This window comes from Muscardinus avellanarius (genome assembly GCF_963383645.1).
Source record: "Muscardinus avellanarius genome assembly, chromosome: X".
NCBI lineage: Eukaryota > Metazoa > Chordata > Mammalia > Rodentia > Gliridae > Muscardinus > Muscardinus avellanarius.
Window position 1 is genome coordinate 21,403,149 of NC_137792.1, and position 16,454 is coordinate 21,419,602.

At 40.5% G+C, this 16,454-nt stretch overlaps 1 protein-coding gene across 1 annotated transcript; it reads right to left on the reverse strand.

The window, feature by feature from the left end:
- Window positions 1–10,292: 10,292 nt before the first annotated feature.
- Window positions 10,293–12,632, reverse strand: PPP4R3C (protein phosphatase 4 regulatory subunit 3C; the record flags this gene model as incomplete). The annotated part of the gene is made up of 1 exon (XM_080718833.1): window positions 10,293–12,632. The coding sequence occupies one exon, from the start codon at window positions 12,630–12,632 to the stop codon at window positions 10,293–10,295; it is 2,340 nt and encodes a 779-aa protein (XP_080574959.1).
- Between the last annotated feature and the right edge of the window lie 3,822 nt (window positions 12,633–16,454).

A 16,454-nucleotide genomic window follows, 5' to 3' on the forward strand; every position in this document is an offset into this window, starting at 1 on the left:
CAATATCATTGGGTAGCTTATCAAGCTCCTTAGCCTCTTTCTTCTCCAGAAAGTTGCCTTAGTAACTGTCCAACAAAAGTAGTTTTCTCTAAACAGTACACACATAATTGTTCAATTTAATTATTGTAGTAGGGTAGGGAAAAAAGTATCTCAAATTTGGTTTGTTTTTAATTCAAACAGTTAAAAGACCAAAAAATATTGCAGTAAAAACAGGTATGTCAAATATTTTAAAACAGCAATCATATGTAACACTTTAGAGAGGTGATAGATATAAAATAAGTTTCCTTATTTCTAGAGAAAGGACAGATTAATTAAATTTAATCAATGTAAAATTAAGTATGCATGTTCCAATTTATAGGCAACTAACTACCAGATTATGATAAAAAGACTAATTTCCAATGTAATAAAAGGAAAGGGAAAGCAAACTGAAACTACTCTATAGAAACCTAGGAAGGAACATGAGTTGCATGTACAGTGGCTAGGACACTGAGTTCACACATTCAGAACTATAAAAAATTTAATTTCAAGGTTTTTAAAATTGGATAGTTTTGATTTCAAGCCACCATTCTTCAATGAAGCTGAAACATATTTGTAGTTAATTAAATAGACACTTATCCCTAATATTTTCCTCAAATAAGCAACTAAATTATAGCATAAGGAACAAGTGAAGATAAGTGGTGAAATGGACCTCCATTTTTAATAATGAATTACCACCACCATATACATATATGTAATATACTTAGAACAGTTTTTGGAATATAGTGAAAGTTAACTATTTTTACGTCAAACACACTAATCATCACATATCAATCCTATGATATGTGTGATGACACTGGTTTGCAAAGTACTGTTTGTGTGGAGAAAAAATTGAGCATTTGGAAGCATGGGTAAAGTATAAAGTTAAACTATTACTATATATGTATTTATATTATTCATAGACCTTATATATTGATTTTAAATTTCTACATTATTGCTAGCAAATAGAAATGATAGGTACATATAATGGTTCTGATATTTAGAGTACATTCAGTATAGATTTTGAGACACATTTTATGTTGGGATAAATTCTATGGAATCAGACAAATTTGTACATGGATATATTCTCACTAGTAGTAGTTATGTAATTCTGATCACATTCTGGTTCTTTAGAAAAAATAGAATCAGAACACTTGTTGTGTTAGATCAAGTTCCTCTGGAAGTAGTCATCATGTAAAGACTTGGTACCCAATGATTTTTTTTATTTATTTTTTTATTTTTTATTTTTTTTATTAATTTATTTTTTAAATTGGTGCATTGTAGTCATATATCAATCACATTGGAGTACAAGACTTGAGAGGATATACAAGCACACATCATCCAATTAGCCCTCCTCCAGCCCCCATCCCATTCCCTCCCCCTCCCTCCATCGCACGCTTCTTTGGTGATTTACTTTGATACATTTGTTTATGTACCTCCTGCGTTTTAAAGAGGCTCCGTCCTCCAGTATTACATACCCTCTGATTGGTCACATTAGTTGCTTCACTATAGGGCCCTTTCTATAGCTCAACCTCTTCCTGTTGCCCTTTTCCTCCTAGTTATTGCTGATTAAGAGAAGCGTCTGATTTATATTTTCTGCGATATTTCTCTGTGCATGCTGCGTTGCAAGTACTGATCCCACTCTTGATGGTCCCAGTAGTGGCCTGGCTACTCAGTGGACTGATCCAGACCTCGCTGGCTCAAGCAGCGGCCTTGCCTCATGGGAGGCCCCAGTTCTGGTCTCGCTGGCCCCAGCACCGGCCTAACCCCTTGGCAGGCTCCGATCACGGATTTGGAGGTCCCAGTACCGGCCTTGCCTCAAGGCAGGCTCCGATGCCGGCCTCACTGGCCGCAGCACCGGCCTAACCCCTCGACAGGCTCTTATCCTGGCCTCAGAGGCCCCAGTACCGGCCTTGCCTCAAGGCAGGCTCCGATGCCGGCCTCGCTGGCCCCAGGACCGGCCTAACCCCCCGGCAGGCTCCGATCCCGGCCTCGGAGGCCCCAGCACTGGTCATGCCTCAAGGCAGGCTCCGATGCCGGCCTCGCTGGCCCCAGCAGCGACCTAACCCCTCGGCAGGCTCCGATCCCGGCCTCAGAGGCCCCAGTACCGGCCTTGCCTCAAGGCAGGCTCCGATGCCGGCTTCGCTGGCCCCAGCACCGGCCTAACCCCTTGGCAGGCTCCGATCCCGGATTTGGAGGCCCCAGCACTGGTCATGCATCAAGGCAGGCTCCAATGCCGGCCTCGCTGGCCCCAGCACCGGCCTAAACCCCCGGCAGGCTCCGATCCCGGCCTCGGAGGCCCCAGCACTGGTCATGCCTCAAGGCAGGCTCCGATGCCGGCCTCGCTGGCCCCAGCACCGGCCTAACCCCTCGGCAGGCTCTTATCCTGGCCTCGGAGGCCCCAGTACCGGCCTTGCCTCACGGCAGGCTCCGATGCCGGCCTCGCTGGCCCCAGCACCGGCCTAACCCCTCGGCATGCTCCGATCCTGGCCTCGGAGGCCCCAGCACTGGTCATGCCTCACGGCAGGCTCCGATGCCAGCCTCGCTGGTCCCAGCACCGGCCTAACCCCTCGGCCGGCTCCGATACTGGCCTCGGAGGCCCCAGTACGGCCTTGCCTCACGGCAGGCTCCGATGCCGGCCTCGCTGGCCCCAGCACCGGCCTAACCCCTCAGCAGGCTCTTATCCTGGCCTCGAGGCCCCAGTACCGGCCTTGCCTCAAGGCAGGCTCCAATGCCGGCCTCACTGGCCCCAGCACCGGCCTAACCCCTCGGCAGGCTCCGATCCCAGCCTCGGAGGCCCCAGCACTGGTCATGCCTCACAGCAGGCTCCGATGCCGGCCTCGCTGGCCCCAGCACCGGCCTAACCCCTCAGCAGGCTCTTATCCTGGCCTCGGAGGCCTCAGTACCGGCCTTGCCTCAAGGCAGGCTCCGATGCCGGCCTCGCTGGCCCCAGCACCGGCCTAACCCCTCGGCAGGCTCTTATCCTGGCCTCGGAGGCCCCAGTACCAGCCTTGCCTCACGGTAGGCTCCGATGCCGGCCTCGCTGACCCCAGCACCGGCCTAACACCTCAGCAAGTTCCGGACCCGACCTCGGAGGCCCTAGCACAAGCTTTGCCTCATGGCAGGCTCCAATGTCGGCCTCGCTGGCCCCAGCATCGGTCTAACCCCTCTGCAGGTTCCAATCTCGGCCAAGGAGGCCTCAGTAGTGGCCTTGCCTCACAGCAAGCTCCGATGTCGGCCACTGGCCCCGGCGCCCGCCTAACCCCTCAGCAGGTTCCGATCACTGTCTCTGTGGTTAGTATTTCAAAGGTTCCAGTTGTAATGTATCAGATCTCTGCCTCCCCCAAATATTGGCCACTGGCATTGCCACTGCCTCCACCGTTTCAAATCCTTCCCAGGCTCTTTTTCCACTCTGAATGTTGTCCAGTGTTCCTAAGCATGCGTGATGGTAGCATTCGACATTTGGTGTAATTTCTCCAAAAAAATAAAGTTGGTAAGATCCGGTTTCTGCTTCTCCTGAATACAAGTCTCCACCACCATCGCGGAGAACTCTTTCAACACCGCATTTCTCCTTGGTCTCCGCTAAACTCTCTCCTTATATGTGATGTCTGAGATTCTTAACAATATAGAGAAATAGCAGTCCTCTTTCACGGCGAATTTTTCCATAAGTTCCAGTGCATTTAGATAAGTTTTGTCTGCATCTCCAGTGTCCTGGCATCCATAACGGCTTTCTTATCTCCTCTCCGATATTTTTCTTTATCTTTTTCTGTTCTGGGCCCGGTTTCTCCAGGGGTCTGGCGTGCTACTCGCAGTTCGGCCCGGGGCCCAGAGTCCCGCGACCCGGGCCCCAGCTGGCGTGCCCCGCGACCCCCGCCCAGAACCCAGCATCTTACTGGGCCTGGTTTCTCCAGGGGTCTGGCGTTCAGCCGGGGCCCAGAGTCCCGCGACCCGGGCCCCAGCTGGCGTGCCCGCGCGCGACCCCCGCCCAGAACCCAGCATCTTACTGGGTCCAGTTTCTCCAGGGGTCTGGCGTGCTATGCGCAGTTCAGCCCGGGGCCCAGAGTCCCGCGACCCGGGCCCCAGCTGGTGTGCCCCGCGACCCCCGCCCAGAACCCAGCGTCTTACTGGGCCTGGTTTCTCCAGGGGTCTCCCCAATGATTTTTTTAGAGAGAATTCCATTCAGAGACAATGGGAGGAAGCTGGAGGAGTTTGGGATAGTCATCATGTCATGATATACTCTGAATCCAAGTGAAGAAGATCGGAAATAAAGCTATGACAGCAAAATCTCAGTTCACCCTGAAACCAAAAGAAAGTTCAAGATCTTCCAAAGGCACTGAAGCCAAAGTCTCCAGTCAGAGGTATCCCCTATCTTCCAGGAATGAAGCTGCTTTAGTGCCCTTGCCATGCTAATAACTGTCTAGGAGCAGTCCCTAGAAAGCATGACCTGGAAGAAAATGGGACAATGATTTCAGAGCATCATACTCTGAAAGTGGGATCTTTAGTCAATTATATTCCCTTTTTCATGGCCATATCTACCTCAAAGGCTCATCGTGAAATTAGAACTAATGTAGATAAATTGCCAAGGATAGTGTGCTTGACATATAATTCATGCCCAATAAGGAAGAGCTATGATAATATTTCACTTGTAAATTCTTTATTATAATAACTGTGTGACATTAATAAAACACATAGTTTTAAATTCTCACAAAATTTATTCCTGTCATGTACTTTTATTAGTTTGAGATGAAAGTATAAACAGGGTTTGTTTCTCCTGAGACCATTCTTCTCAGTTTGTAGATGACTCCTTTCTCCCATTCTCTATATGTAGTATTCCTTCTTTGTGATTCTCTGTCCTAATCACCTCTTATAAAAATACTAGTCATTGTCAGATTAAGGCCTTCCATAAAACCTAATTTTAATTATCTTTTTAAAGACTGTCTCAGCCGGGCATGGTGGCAGACGCTTGTAATCCCCGCGCTTGGGAGGCAGAGACAGGAGGATAGCGCTGGTTCAGAGCCAGCCTTGCTGGCTTAAGAGACCCTGTTTTCAAATTTAAAAAAATATAAAATAGGTCTTGGAGTGTAGCGCAGAGGTAGAAGGGCTTCCAGGAACCCCAGTACCACCACCAAAAAAAAAAAAAAAAGACTGTCTCAAAATATAGGCAGTAGGGAGTTAGAATTTCAAATATAAATTTTGAGGGGACATAATTTAGCCTTAACACTGTAATTGGCTGTACTTTACAAAGAATAAAATGGAAAATCACAAAATGTTCAGCATCATTAGCAATCAGGGAGATACAGATTAAAACTACATGGAGATTCTTTCTAACCGCAATTAGAACGGCAGTCCTTAAGTAGTCAAACAACAATAAACGCTGTTGAAGATATGGGAAAATAGGAACTCTTCTACACTGTTGTTAGGATTACAAATTTTATAGCTGCTATGGAGAACAAGGTGAAGATTCTGTAGAAAATTGGGAATTGATCCACCAAATGGTCCACCTATACCACTACTATATATCTTTATAAAGGGATTGAAATTGGAATATTATAATAATTCATGTATATCTATGTTTATAGCAGCATAATTTATAATAGTCAAGTTATGGAACCAACCCAAATGTCCATCAATAGAAAGATGGATGAAAAATTTGTGGGATATACACACAATGGAATTCTACTTAGCAATACAGAGAAAAATTATATAATTAGCAGGAAATGGATATACTTGGACAAAATTATGTTAAGTGAAATTAGTCTCAGAAAGTGAAGGGGATCATATGTTTTCTTTCATATGAGGAAGAAAGAGAGTAATTGGGATGCAAAAGGGACTTAAGGTAATGGAGGAGGAACTCTAATGGTGTGGGGGAGGTGGTCTTGGGGAAGGTGGAGGACAGGAGAAATTAATGAAGGAATGATTTCCATTGAAATTATGTACATATATGAGAATACCAATGCCAATATCAATATCTCTTATGGGGTATGGGGTAGTGAGAAGAGAGCCAGGGAAAATCCCACCAAGCACTGTGTGCATGTATGTCACTATCACTGTGAACTACATTATGCTGTAAAGCTATAATTCACCAATAAAAATATTTAATAAAAGACAAAGTACTAGTATTATAGCTGCAAAAACATAAAATGCCACAATAATACTCATAATAAAGGGCAAAACCAAGACCATTATAATTCTAGATAAGGCCCATTCTATTTTCTCAAAAAGTATATTATATAACTGACCTTTGCGTGTACTTGGCCTTTACAAGTAGAGACTTTAAAAAAGAAAAGATGGCTTAGGCTAGTGAAATTGAACTCAATATGCGCAATGCAAAACAAGTACATGAATCAGGCTCTTCACATCTCTAAATGAGTGATTAAAAATTTTCCCCTAAAGAGGTATTTAACATCTTCTGCATATATTCTTTTGGGGTACTAGGAACTGAACCCAGGAGAATTCTAACTTTGAGTGACACCCTTCCCTTTTTATTTTGAAATAGGGTCTCATTAACTGCTGAGGGTCTTGCTAAATTCCTGAGGCTGGCTTTTAACCTGCAATCCTCCCATCTCATCCTTGCAAGTGCTGGGATTACAGGCATGTGACACTGGTATTTACTGGGTAGAATTCATGAATGCCGCTGAATAATCTACAAAATATAGCCCTACAAAAATGAGTTGTATAAAGAAAAATGTGCATATATGTCACTATCAACATGATTTACATTATGATGTGGGACTATAATGTACCAATAAAAGCATACTAAAAAATTTCAATCAAGGTGAAGTTAAGAAACTACATCCAAATAAGACTATTTGGTCATTCCTAGAAGAGGATCACTCCCTCTTAGTCTTCATTCAACTAGTGATAAGAACTAAAGGGGAAAGAATTTAAAGACTTATTTTAAAAATTTAGAATTCCTTCTTGGCCATTCTTAAGCATGATGTATATTTTTCTCAGGCCATTCTGATTGGTATATTCTGTGGCTAGTGGTCTGGCAAGAGTGGAGCCTACAGGATTCAAACTTAAGTCTGGTTACATTATATAAGAATATAATTGTCCCTCTTTTAACCAATCCTTCCAGATAAAATTTTGGATAGATGTAAAGTATGATTGAAAAATAAAGATCAGTTTTATAGTTACTGTACTGGAACACCTAGTTATGTGAACATGGATGAAGAGCAATAACCAAGCACCTAGGGTTGTACAAAGAGTGAGGGGGAATTACTGATCTTTCTCTATCAGAACTTCCTCTGAAGCCTTTTCTCTACACCAAAGACAACATTCTTATGCAGCTCCCTAGAACTGTTGCAAGAATCTTCATTGTCATTGGCTGCCATCTCTGACTAGATAGCTCTGGCCACCATTCCCCTTTACCTTATTCAGAGGTGGATCTGAAGCAGAAAATCTTCTGCCCCCACCACACTCCCATCAGCCCCAATTTCAGTTATTCCGTGGAGAAGAGTAATGCCAAATCCCCACAAGCAGATGATACAAACAAGAATATGGTACCAATTCTCTCTTAGAAAATCCTTCAAAACAAGAACTAGGCTTAAGTATTTTAACTAAATGATGAACCTTAAGGTTAGCCTAAAATCACATTTTCTACCTGTCTCCCTGACAAACATAGGTACCACTTGAAGAAACCCAACATGTCATAAAATCTTTCTTTCCTGGGGTTCAGTATTCTTGAGTAGTAACAGAATAGCTCTTCTGTTAAGTAACTGGGGATCCTTTCACCAAAATAAGAACTAAAATATATTTTTTCCAAATAAACTATGGGTTTACTATGGATAACTGTCCCCATGACAGTCTAGCCAGAAGGAAAGCATAAAATTATTTTCTAACAAACCCCTTTTTTGACATATAATCTCAACATGAATAATCCCATTAGAGCATTTAATTTAACTAGCATAGCTTGAGAAGTGTGAAAATGCAATTTTCCTGCTGTGTTGTATCTCCTGTAATATAATCATATCTCCTGAGGTCATGCCCACACAGTAGACTTTATATCTGATGAAATCATTTTTGTTGGTTTAGGAATATACTCTTTGGAGCCTTTTCATACCATATTCTCTTACTTATCCATAAACTGTGTCTCCCATTGACAGGATAAAAATTTAATATGATCTCTTTTTTAAGAATAACAGAATCACATTTTAATTCCTATATTTTATAGTTCTGTGTGTGTGTGTGTGTGTGTGTGTGTGTGTGTAGACCAAATTAACTTGTCCTTGTACATGCAAAACCTAACCCTGCTGAAATTTACTTTTAGAAATTAAGTTATACATGCTTTTTAAGAAATCACCTTTGATATTATACCTTTGTTTATAGAAAAAATTCATATGCTATATGCTGACTATGACACTTAAGCAACATTTTCTTGGTCCAACATGGCTTTTAGCTATTAAATGTCATTCAATTCAACACTACTTTTTATTTATTTTTAAATTTTTTTTATTTTTAAATTGGTGCATTGTAATCATGTATCACATTGGAATACAAGACTTGAGAGGATATACAAGCACATATCATTCAATTAGCCCCCATCCCATTCCCTCCCCCTCCCTCGATCCCATGCTTGTTTGGTGATTAAATTTGATACATTTGTTTATGTACCTCCTGCGTTTTAAAGAGGCTCCATCCTCCCCTATTCCATACCCTTTGATTGGTCACCTTAGTTGCTTCACCATAGGGCCCTTTCTATAGCTCCGACCTCTTCCTGTTGCCCCTTTCCTCCTAGTTTTTGCTGATGAGGGGAAGCATCTGATTTTTATTTTCTGCGATATTTCTCTGTGCATGCCACGTTGCAAGTACTGATCCCACTCTTGACGGCCCCAGTAGTGGCCCAGCTACCCGGTGGACTGATCCAGACCTCACTGCTCAAGTAGCAGCCTTGCCTCATGGGAGGCCCCGATTCTGGTCTCGCTGGCCCCGACACCAGCCTAACCCCTCAGCTGGCTCCGATCCTGGCCTCGGAGGCCCAGTAGTGGCCTTTCCTCACAGCAGCCTCCGATGCCAGCCATTGGCCCCGGCACCGGCCTAACCCCTTGGCAAGCTCTGATCCCGGCCTCGGAGGCTCCAGCACCGGCGTATCCTCACAGAGTGTCCAATCCCGGCCTCGCTGGCCCCAGCACCAGCCTAACCCCTCGGCAGGCTCCGATCCCAGCCTCGGAGGCCCCAGCACCGGCCTTGCCTCACGGCAGGCTTCGATGCTGCCCTCGCTGGCCCCAGCACTGGTCTAACCCCTTGGCAGGCTCCCATCCAGCCTCAGAGGCCTCAGTAGCGGCCTTGTCTCATGGAAGGCTCTGATGCCAGCTGCTGGTCCTGGCACTGGCCAAACCCCTTGATAGGCTCTGATCCCGGCCTCAGAGGCCCCAGCACCAGCCTTGCCTCATGGCAGGCTCCGATGCCGGCCTTGCTGGCCCCAGCACCGGCCTAACCCCTCAGCAGGCTCCGATCCCGGCCTCGGAGGTCTCAGTAGCGGCCTTGCCTCACGGAAGGCTCTGATTCCAGCCGCTGGCCCCGTCACCAGCCTAACCCCTTGGCAGGCTCCGATCCCAGCCTTGGAGGCCCCAGCACTGGCCTTGCCTCATGGCAACACTACTGTTTAGGCACCTAAAGACAATCTTCTATTCATTTGAAAGTTCCCAGAGAAAACGCTTTGGGGAAATTACTGGACCAATTATTTCCATCTCTTATCTAAAAAAGTTATATTAACAACTACACACTTTAAATCCAGATTGTCTTTTTTATTCATGAAAATACACACTGAAAGTTGATTCCCCCAATTACTAGTAAGGCTAAATTTTTATTATATCATCACAAAAATGTTTTAAGTGCCAAACTTATTTTAATAGTTGACTTTGTTTTCCATATAAACTTTTCAAAAAATGCAACTGAAGAAAATAATACAATGGTCAGATCTTTTGTGTAATTGATGTTGTAGGCTATACAATGAAATGGTTTTAGTTGTTTCTAATATATACTCTTGGGTCAAAATTATAAAAAATATTATTTTATCAATGTTTTTCTTCCTCCCAAACTATTCTCCAAATTAAAATTTTCATGGTAAGAAAAACTCAGTTGCTGATTTTTCATTATATGTGTCTATTATGGAACTTTTTGTTTTTATAGCATTAAAACCTCTTAGTTCATCATATTTGCTATTTATTGTATACCTAGTTATTCATATTAGAAAGCTTTATGAATCAGAATTTTTGGCTTATTGGCATTTGTAGAATGTGACACAGACCAGCTGTTGAGGGTCTCTCATAATTATATTATGAGTTAAGATGAGGTTTTTTTCTGGGGGATGTTTTGTCTTCATCTTCTTCTTCATTATCATCATCTGGATAATCCACCAATCTAATCATACTTCTACTCTTTGGGCTGTTCATTCCATTTACAGCACCAGCAGAACAAGATGAAGACAATTTAAAAACACCAGAATATGTTCTTTTGGGAAGGTCTACTTTGTCTTCATTTTCTTTTATTTCCTTAGTATTGAAACTTTTATCATAATTCTCTGGGAAGTCATTTTCCAATGGTGGCATCACTTCTTCTGTTGTATTTTCCTTATAATGTATTTCTTCCTTCACTTCCTCCACTTTGGCACTTTTGCGAAATAGTTTATGATATAGTATAGAATGTAAACTATTCCTTATTTGATTTTCTTTGTCTTTCTCTTGGTCATATTGAATCTTCAATCCTTTAAATGTCTGAACATATTCAATTGACTCAAAAGCCTTATAAAACTTTTCCATTATATATGTAATAAGAGACTTGATATTTTCTAATCTTATGTATTCAAATAGCTCAATTATAGCTGAATTTAACATATTATACCGAGCACCATTAGCCAGAAAAGCATTTACAACTGGTTCAAAAAGATTTCCCTTTATAATATAACAATTGTAAAGTTCATCATTAATGCCAATCATCATTCTCAGAAAGCGAACAGCACATAAGTTTAGGAAGGTGTGCTTTGAATTCATCAACACCAAGACTCTTTTTAGCAAGTCTTTGCTCAAAATGTAGTTTTTTATATAATGTGTGTGATTTTGTACGCAAAATACGAGCAGTTCTAAAATTAATTCAAGCAGCTGTGCTGTTTGATAGTTATCAGAACAAATTTTGTTTTTATCAGTTCCAGTAGAATCCCCTTCACCCCCACATTCCGAAGTGGTGGACAGAAGTGGTCTTATCAAGTTGTGCATGCAACATCTATAGAAGAAATTGAGAAATTCACTTCTTTCATATTCATCAGGTGTTAACTGCATATTGTCCGGATCAAGGAGAGAACGAAGAAGTTCCATCAAATTAATTGCACCTCTGAGCTCAGGATCAGTATCACGGATCATTTGTCCAATTACTATGTTGATAAAAAGTTCATCATCTTCATTAGACTTCTCTTCTTCCAGTACAAATTCTCGGATCATGGATGGACTATACTCCACCAGATAAGCAAAAATATCTGTAGCAGCTATCTTTATTTGGAAATCATTCATCCTCATTACAATCTTAAGAGCAGGAAGAATCCCCAGTTGCATCAATGTTTGGACGAGTGCATCCTTGTTTTGAGTCTCTAATGTCTGGGAAAATTCGCAAAATTCCTTTAAAAAAAATAAAAGTTCACGTTGTTTATCACAATTGGTAGTCTTATCCCTTAACTGTGAGAAAACTTCAAACAAAAATATGTTATCTTCCTGCAGCATATTGATTATTTCTGCCTTGTTTAAGAAAATAAGTGTTGCAAGAGTAGATAAAATGTTCTCTTCAAATATGGATGGCATAGGCAACAGAATATCATGAATGTACTGAATTCTATATGTCTGATGTATTTTTTGCCTAAGTGTAGAGTCTGTTATTGGTATAACTTCCCTAAACTTTGTACTTTTGGTCAAGAATTCTCTATGCCTTTTTGGCTGAACCAAAGCAGGATCGTATTCTAAGCAGCCAACTACATCCATTATACACTCATCAGAGAACATGATCTCATACAGAGAAGTCTTGTTGAGGAATAAGAGCCCTTTGATAATTTTATGCAAATGATGTAATCCTTCAGTGTTCTGCAGTTTCTCAAAAGTGTGAAAAAGCTCCAGTAGTTTTTTAATATAATCTTCATTTCCAAAGATCAGGGCCAGCCTTTCCTTATGGAGAAGCGATGTAACAGGCTTTGCAAATACTTTAGCAGTTTGTTCAAGTTTCTTGAATTCACAGATTGGCAGCTCAACCAGAGTACCGGTTTCCGGTATTACATTAAGTTGTTCCAATTCATCCAAACATATTTGTGTGGTTTCAACAGTGGGATTTTTACCTTGGACTTCGTATATCTCTTCCCAGACTTCATGGCAACTTGCTGGGTCCGGGAAACTCAGTGCTATGCCATGATTCTCAGCTTCAGACCAAATAATTACCGTCCCTTGTTGTTTCTGATAGTTGACGTTTCGATATATCTTAGATTGTAAAATCAGTGAGCCATCTGACACTGACTGAACAAGCAGACACTCGCCCTGAAGCCGCTCAAGGTAAGTAATTAACAATCGTCCTTCTCCTAGGTCGTCCCACTCTTCATCTTCTCTCAGGGAATAGACATTTACTAGGTACCTCTGGCTGGCCATAAAGACCTCGGTCCTGGTCTCTGTCTGCTTCCGCTTTGTGTATCCTGACCAAAAGTAGCTACCGCTACTTTGGCAGCAACGGGCAGAGGTCGCAGTTCAGGCAAACTGTAATAGAAGACAACGGATCACTAGTGGTTACCAGGTGGGGGTGGCAAAGACAGAGGAAGCCCCAAGGTCAACAGGGTTTTTCAGAGTCTCCATTACTTACTTCTCACTTCCTCCAACATGAAGAATCCTCCAAACTCTTTTCCTACATGTTTCCCCCTTCTCTACTTCCTCTTAAAAAGCGAGTCTCTGCATCCATACTAGGCTAAGACTAGCTTGATTCTGGCAAGAATCCTGTGAGTCTCCCAAGATTCTGCTCGAAATGAATGTGCTTATGTAACAATGCTATACTTGTTAAAGGGACCCACTACCTAATTTACAAATGGAGGCTTATAAATCCGAATATGCTTTTTACATAAGGTGTTTTGTCTTTAAAAGTATTTTTCCTCATCAGATATATGGGGATGGAGATTTAGGACCTTTGACAAAAGAAAATTTAACCACCTAATGTCCAGACCAAGTCCACATCTAGTGTTCAAAAGGAGCAGGAAAACCGGGCATGATGGTGCATGTCTGTAATCCCAATACTTTGGAGGCTGAGACAGGATAATTGTAGGTTTATAGTCAGCCTGAACAATTTAGCGAGGTCTTGAACAAATTAGTGGGCCCTTCTTCCAAAACAAATAAAAAATAAAATAAAATAAAATAGAACTGGGGTATATCTCAGAAGTAGAATGTCCATAGGTTTAATCTCTATCTCCCCCCCCCAAAAAAAAAACACAAAGAAGAAAGATGAAATGATGTATGAGACCACGAGACAGAATCAGAGAAATGAATTGGGTTTTCTCCATAAGTCTTGTCCTAAATATGTATCATCCACTTATCCATTCTAGAGGGAGGATATTGTTTCAAGAGAGAGTATGCCAACCCATTTATTCTCCTTAGCTCAACCTCAAGTGCTATCTTCAAGCCCGTTTGATACAACTTTTCCTCAAAATTTCTTCATATCCATAACAATACTGTTCATTCTTAGGGAAGGACTGAGCTGAAGGTAAATTGACTTGAAATTTGCTAAGAATAACTATTGATCATCAGAGATCAATTTATTTATTTATTTATTTATTTATTTATTTATTTATTTATGCGGCTAGAACCAATGGCCTTGTGCATACTAGGCAAGCATACTACCACTGAGGTATATCTCTGTCCCCTTTTAAGTTTTTATTTTGAGACAGGGTCTGGCTAGTTTGCCCAGGTTCCCCTCCAATTTGTAAGCCACCAGCTATCATCCTCCAAAATAGGTGGAATTACAAGTGAGCACTACCATGTCTGGCTCTATTTTATTTATTTTCTTAATAACTAACATAATAACAACCCCACAAGTACTAATAATTGAGTGATTGCTTATTTATGATGATAAAGATAATAACATAACTGATCAAGTACAATACTTAAATGTTTACTATGTTCAAGACACTGTGACAAGAATTTGATACTTTTTACTTAATGTTCATAAAAATCTAGCAATATAAGACTATTAATAATCCTTTTAGGATATTAGGAAACAAACTTGAGGAAGTTAAATAAATTGGTAAGGGTCACACAGTTAATAAGTTGAGGATTTCTCATTTGAAGATGTGTCTTACTAATTCCAAAACTCGTTTTTTAGCCATTGAACTGCTATCCCCTTCTTTTCTTGGCCTTCATTATACGTTATTTCACATTACTTCCATCTATATAATTTGTAATCAACATTAAATAATCAAGACAAGATGAAAGTCACACACTTCCTCCTTTAGATCCACATCTGTGTATAGCCAACTGAAAAATAGAAGCTTGGATATGGCAACTCTGTTAAATATAATTTTAATAGTAACCAAGTTGATTTTTGATGTAGCAGCAACTTCTGCAGTTTTTTTTTTTTAATTTCCAAAAACATTAACCCTGTTATTGCAAGGGAAAAACCGAAAACTAGGCCATATCCAGTGCATTTGGACTTGAAGAGTCCTATTTGTAATAATCATTTCATTTTACATAGAATGGGAAATGCTTGACAATTCTCAAGTAGGGCATGGAAAAACTTCCATATATCTCAATAATGTCACCTCCAAATTACAGCCTGAAATATTCCCCAAGATGCTGTAGTTGGGGCACCTGGGCGGTTGAATGCAATTGATAATTATTTTATGAGGAATTTTAAATCAGTGCCAAAACGCTGCTGGTTTAGAAATTCTTACATATTATTTAAAAATAAGAATTAGTGACTAATATATGAACTGATATACATACTATTTAAAATATACCTTCTTTCAATAACAGAGAATGTGCAAATATACAATAATAATGACATGTAGACTAATGGTCCAATTTTTATCTCTGCTATGTTTAAAGTCTCTCTCAGAATCAATTATATATACTGTCAATTCTCTGAATATGCCCTCAGGTTCCATTCCTTGAGAAGCATTTGTCACAAATCTATGTGTTCTCACATTTTTATCACTGGAAGTTTCTCTTAGGCAAATTAAGGTCCCTTTATTTTAATTATATTAACAAAAGTTGCTCTACAACCTTAGAGTCTCAAGTCTACATTTCTCATTGCTATTTATGCAGTAGTTTTTTTTTCATTTCTTGTCTTAATTATTTTGGAAATTAGAATAATGTTCTTTTTTGTTTCATTAGTTATACCTATTTAAGATTATTATTTTGTTGTTGTTGTTTACAGAGAGCAAAGGAATAGTAATAAACAAATGCTATATTTGAGAAACATCATAAATCCTTTTATATGAATTATTTAATTATATAATTAATCCTTATATTAAAATAGCCTGAGGGATATATTATGACTATTACATTATAGGAAAAAAATGTTGAAACTCCAAAATTAAATCAAGCATCTCATTCATACTCCTGCAGTAAGTGATGATATCAGGATTTGAAAATAAGTCTCTTATATTTCCAACTTTCCTCTCTGCTCTTCCCAATATGCAATGCTCTATCCCAGACAAAAGCAATTTGTTTCTGCCTTACTTAGAATAAAATCCAGTGTCCTGAGGGCTACACATGCCAACACAATATGGCATCCTTGAACTATCTGAAGTGTTCATCTATGAATCTCTTCTGCCCTAGCCACATCAATCACCTAGCTGTGTCTGAAGAGCATTAGGTATACTCCTGTCTCAGGGACTTTGCAGGTGTCTATTTTGATGAAGAACACTCTATAAAAAATGGCTCATATTCTTACCTCTTTCAAAAACTTGCTAAAATGCCCTTCTTTTCTAGTAAAACATTATCCATCCCCTTAAAATTTCATAGACCTCCTATTCCAGCCCGTCCATCCTTTTTTTGGTGCTGGTTTTCTTCATAGGACTTAGTATCATCTGACCATTTTATATCTCATTTTTACTATTTTCTGGAATCAGACTATTAGCTGCATAAGACCTGTGATTTTTACTACTAACATCATCACAAAGTACATAGTAATTTCTCAATAGTTATTTATGGTATAAATTCATAAATGAACAAACATTAAGGGGTAATTTCCAATATTTCATTTATTTGTTCTTCATATAATCATTGAGCAGCTCCTATTTATAGTCCCCATAGAAGTCACTGGGGATAAAATAATGAATCAGAAGTTTATGTGAATAAAATAAAATAGTGAACCTGAATTTTATGAAGTCTGTGTTCCTCTTATGGAATACATGCTTGTCAGGATATGTTTCTAATTTATATGATACATTTGACATTTCCCCAACTACCCCAATCCTACTCCTTTGG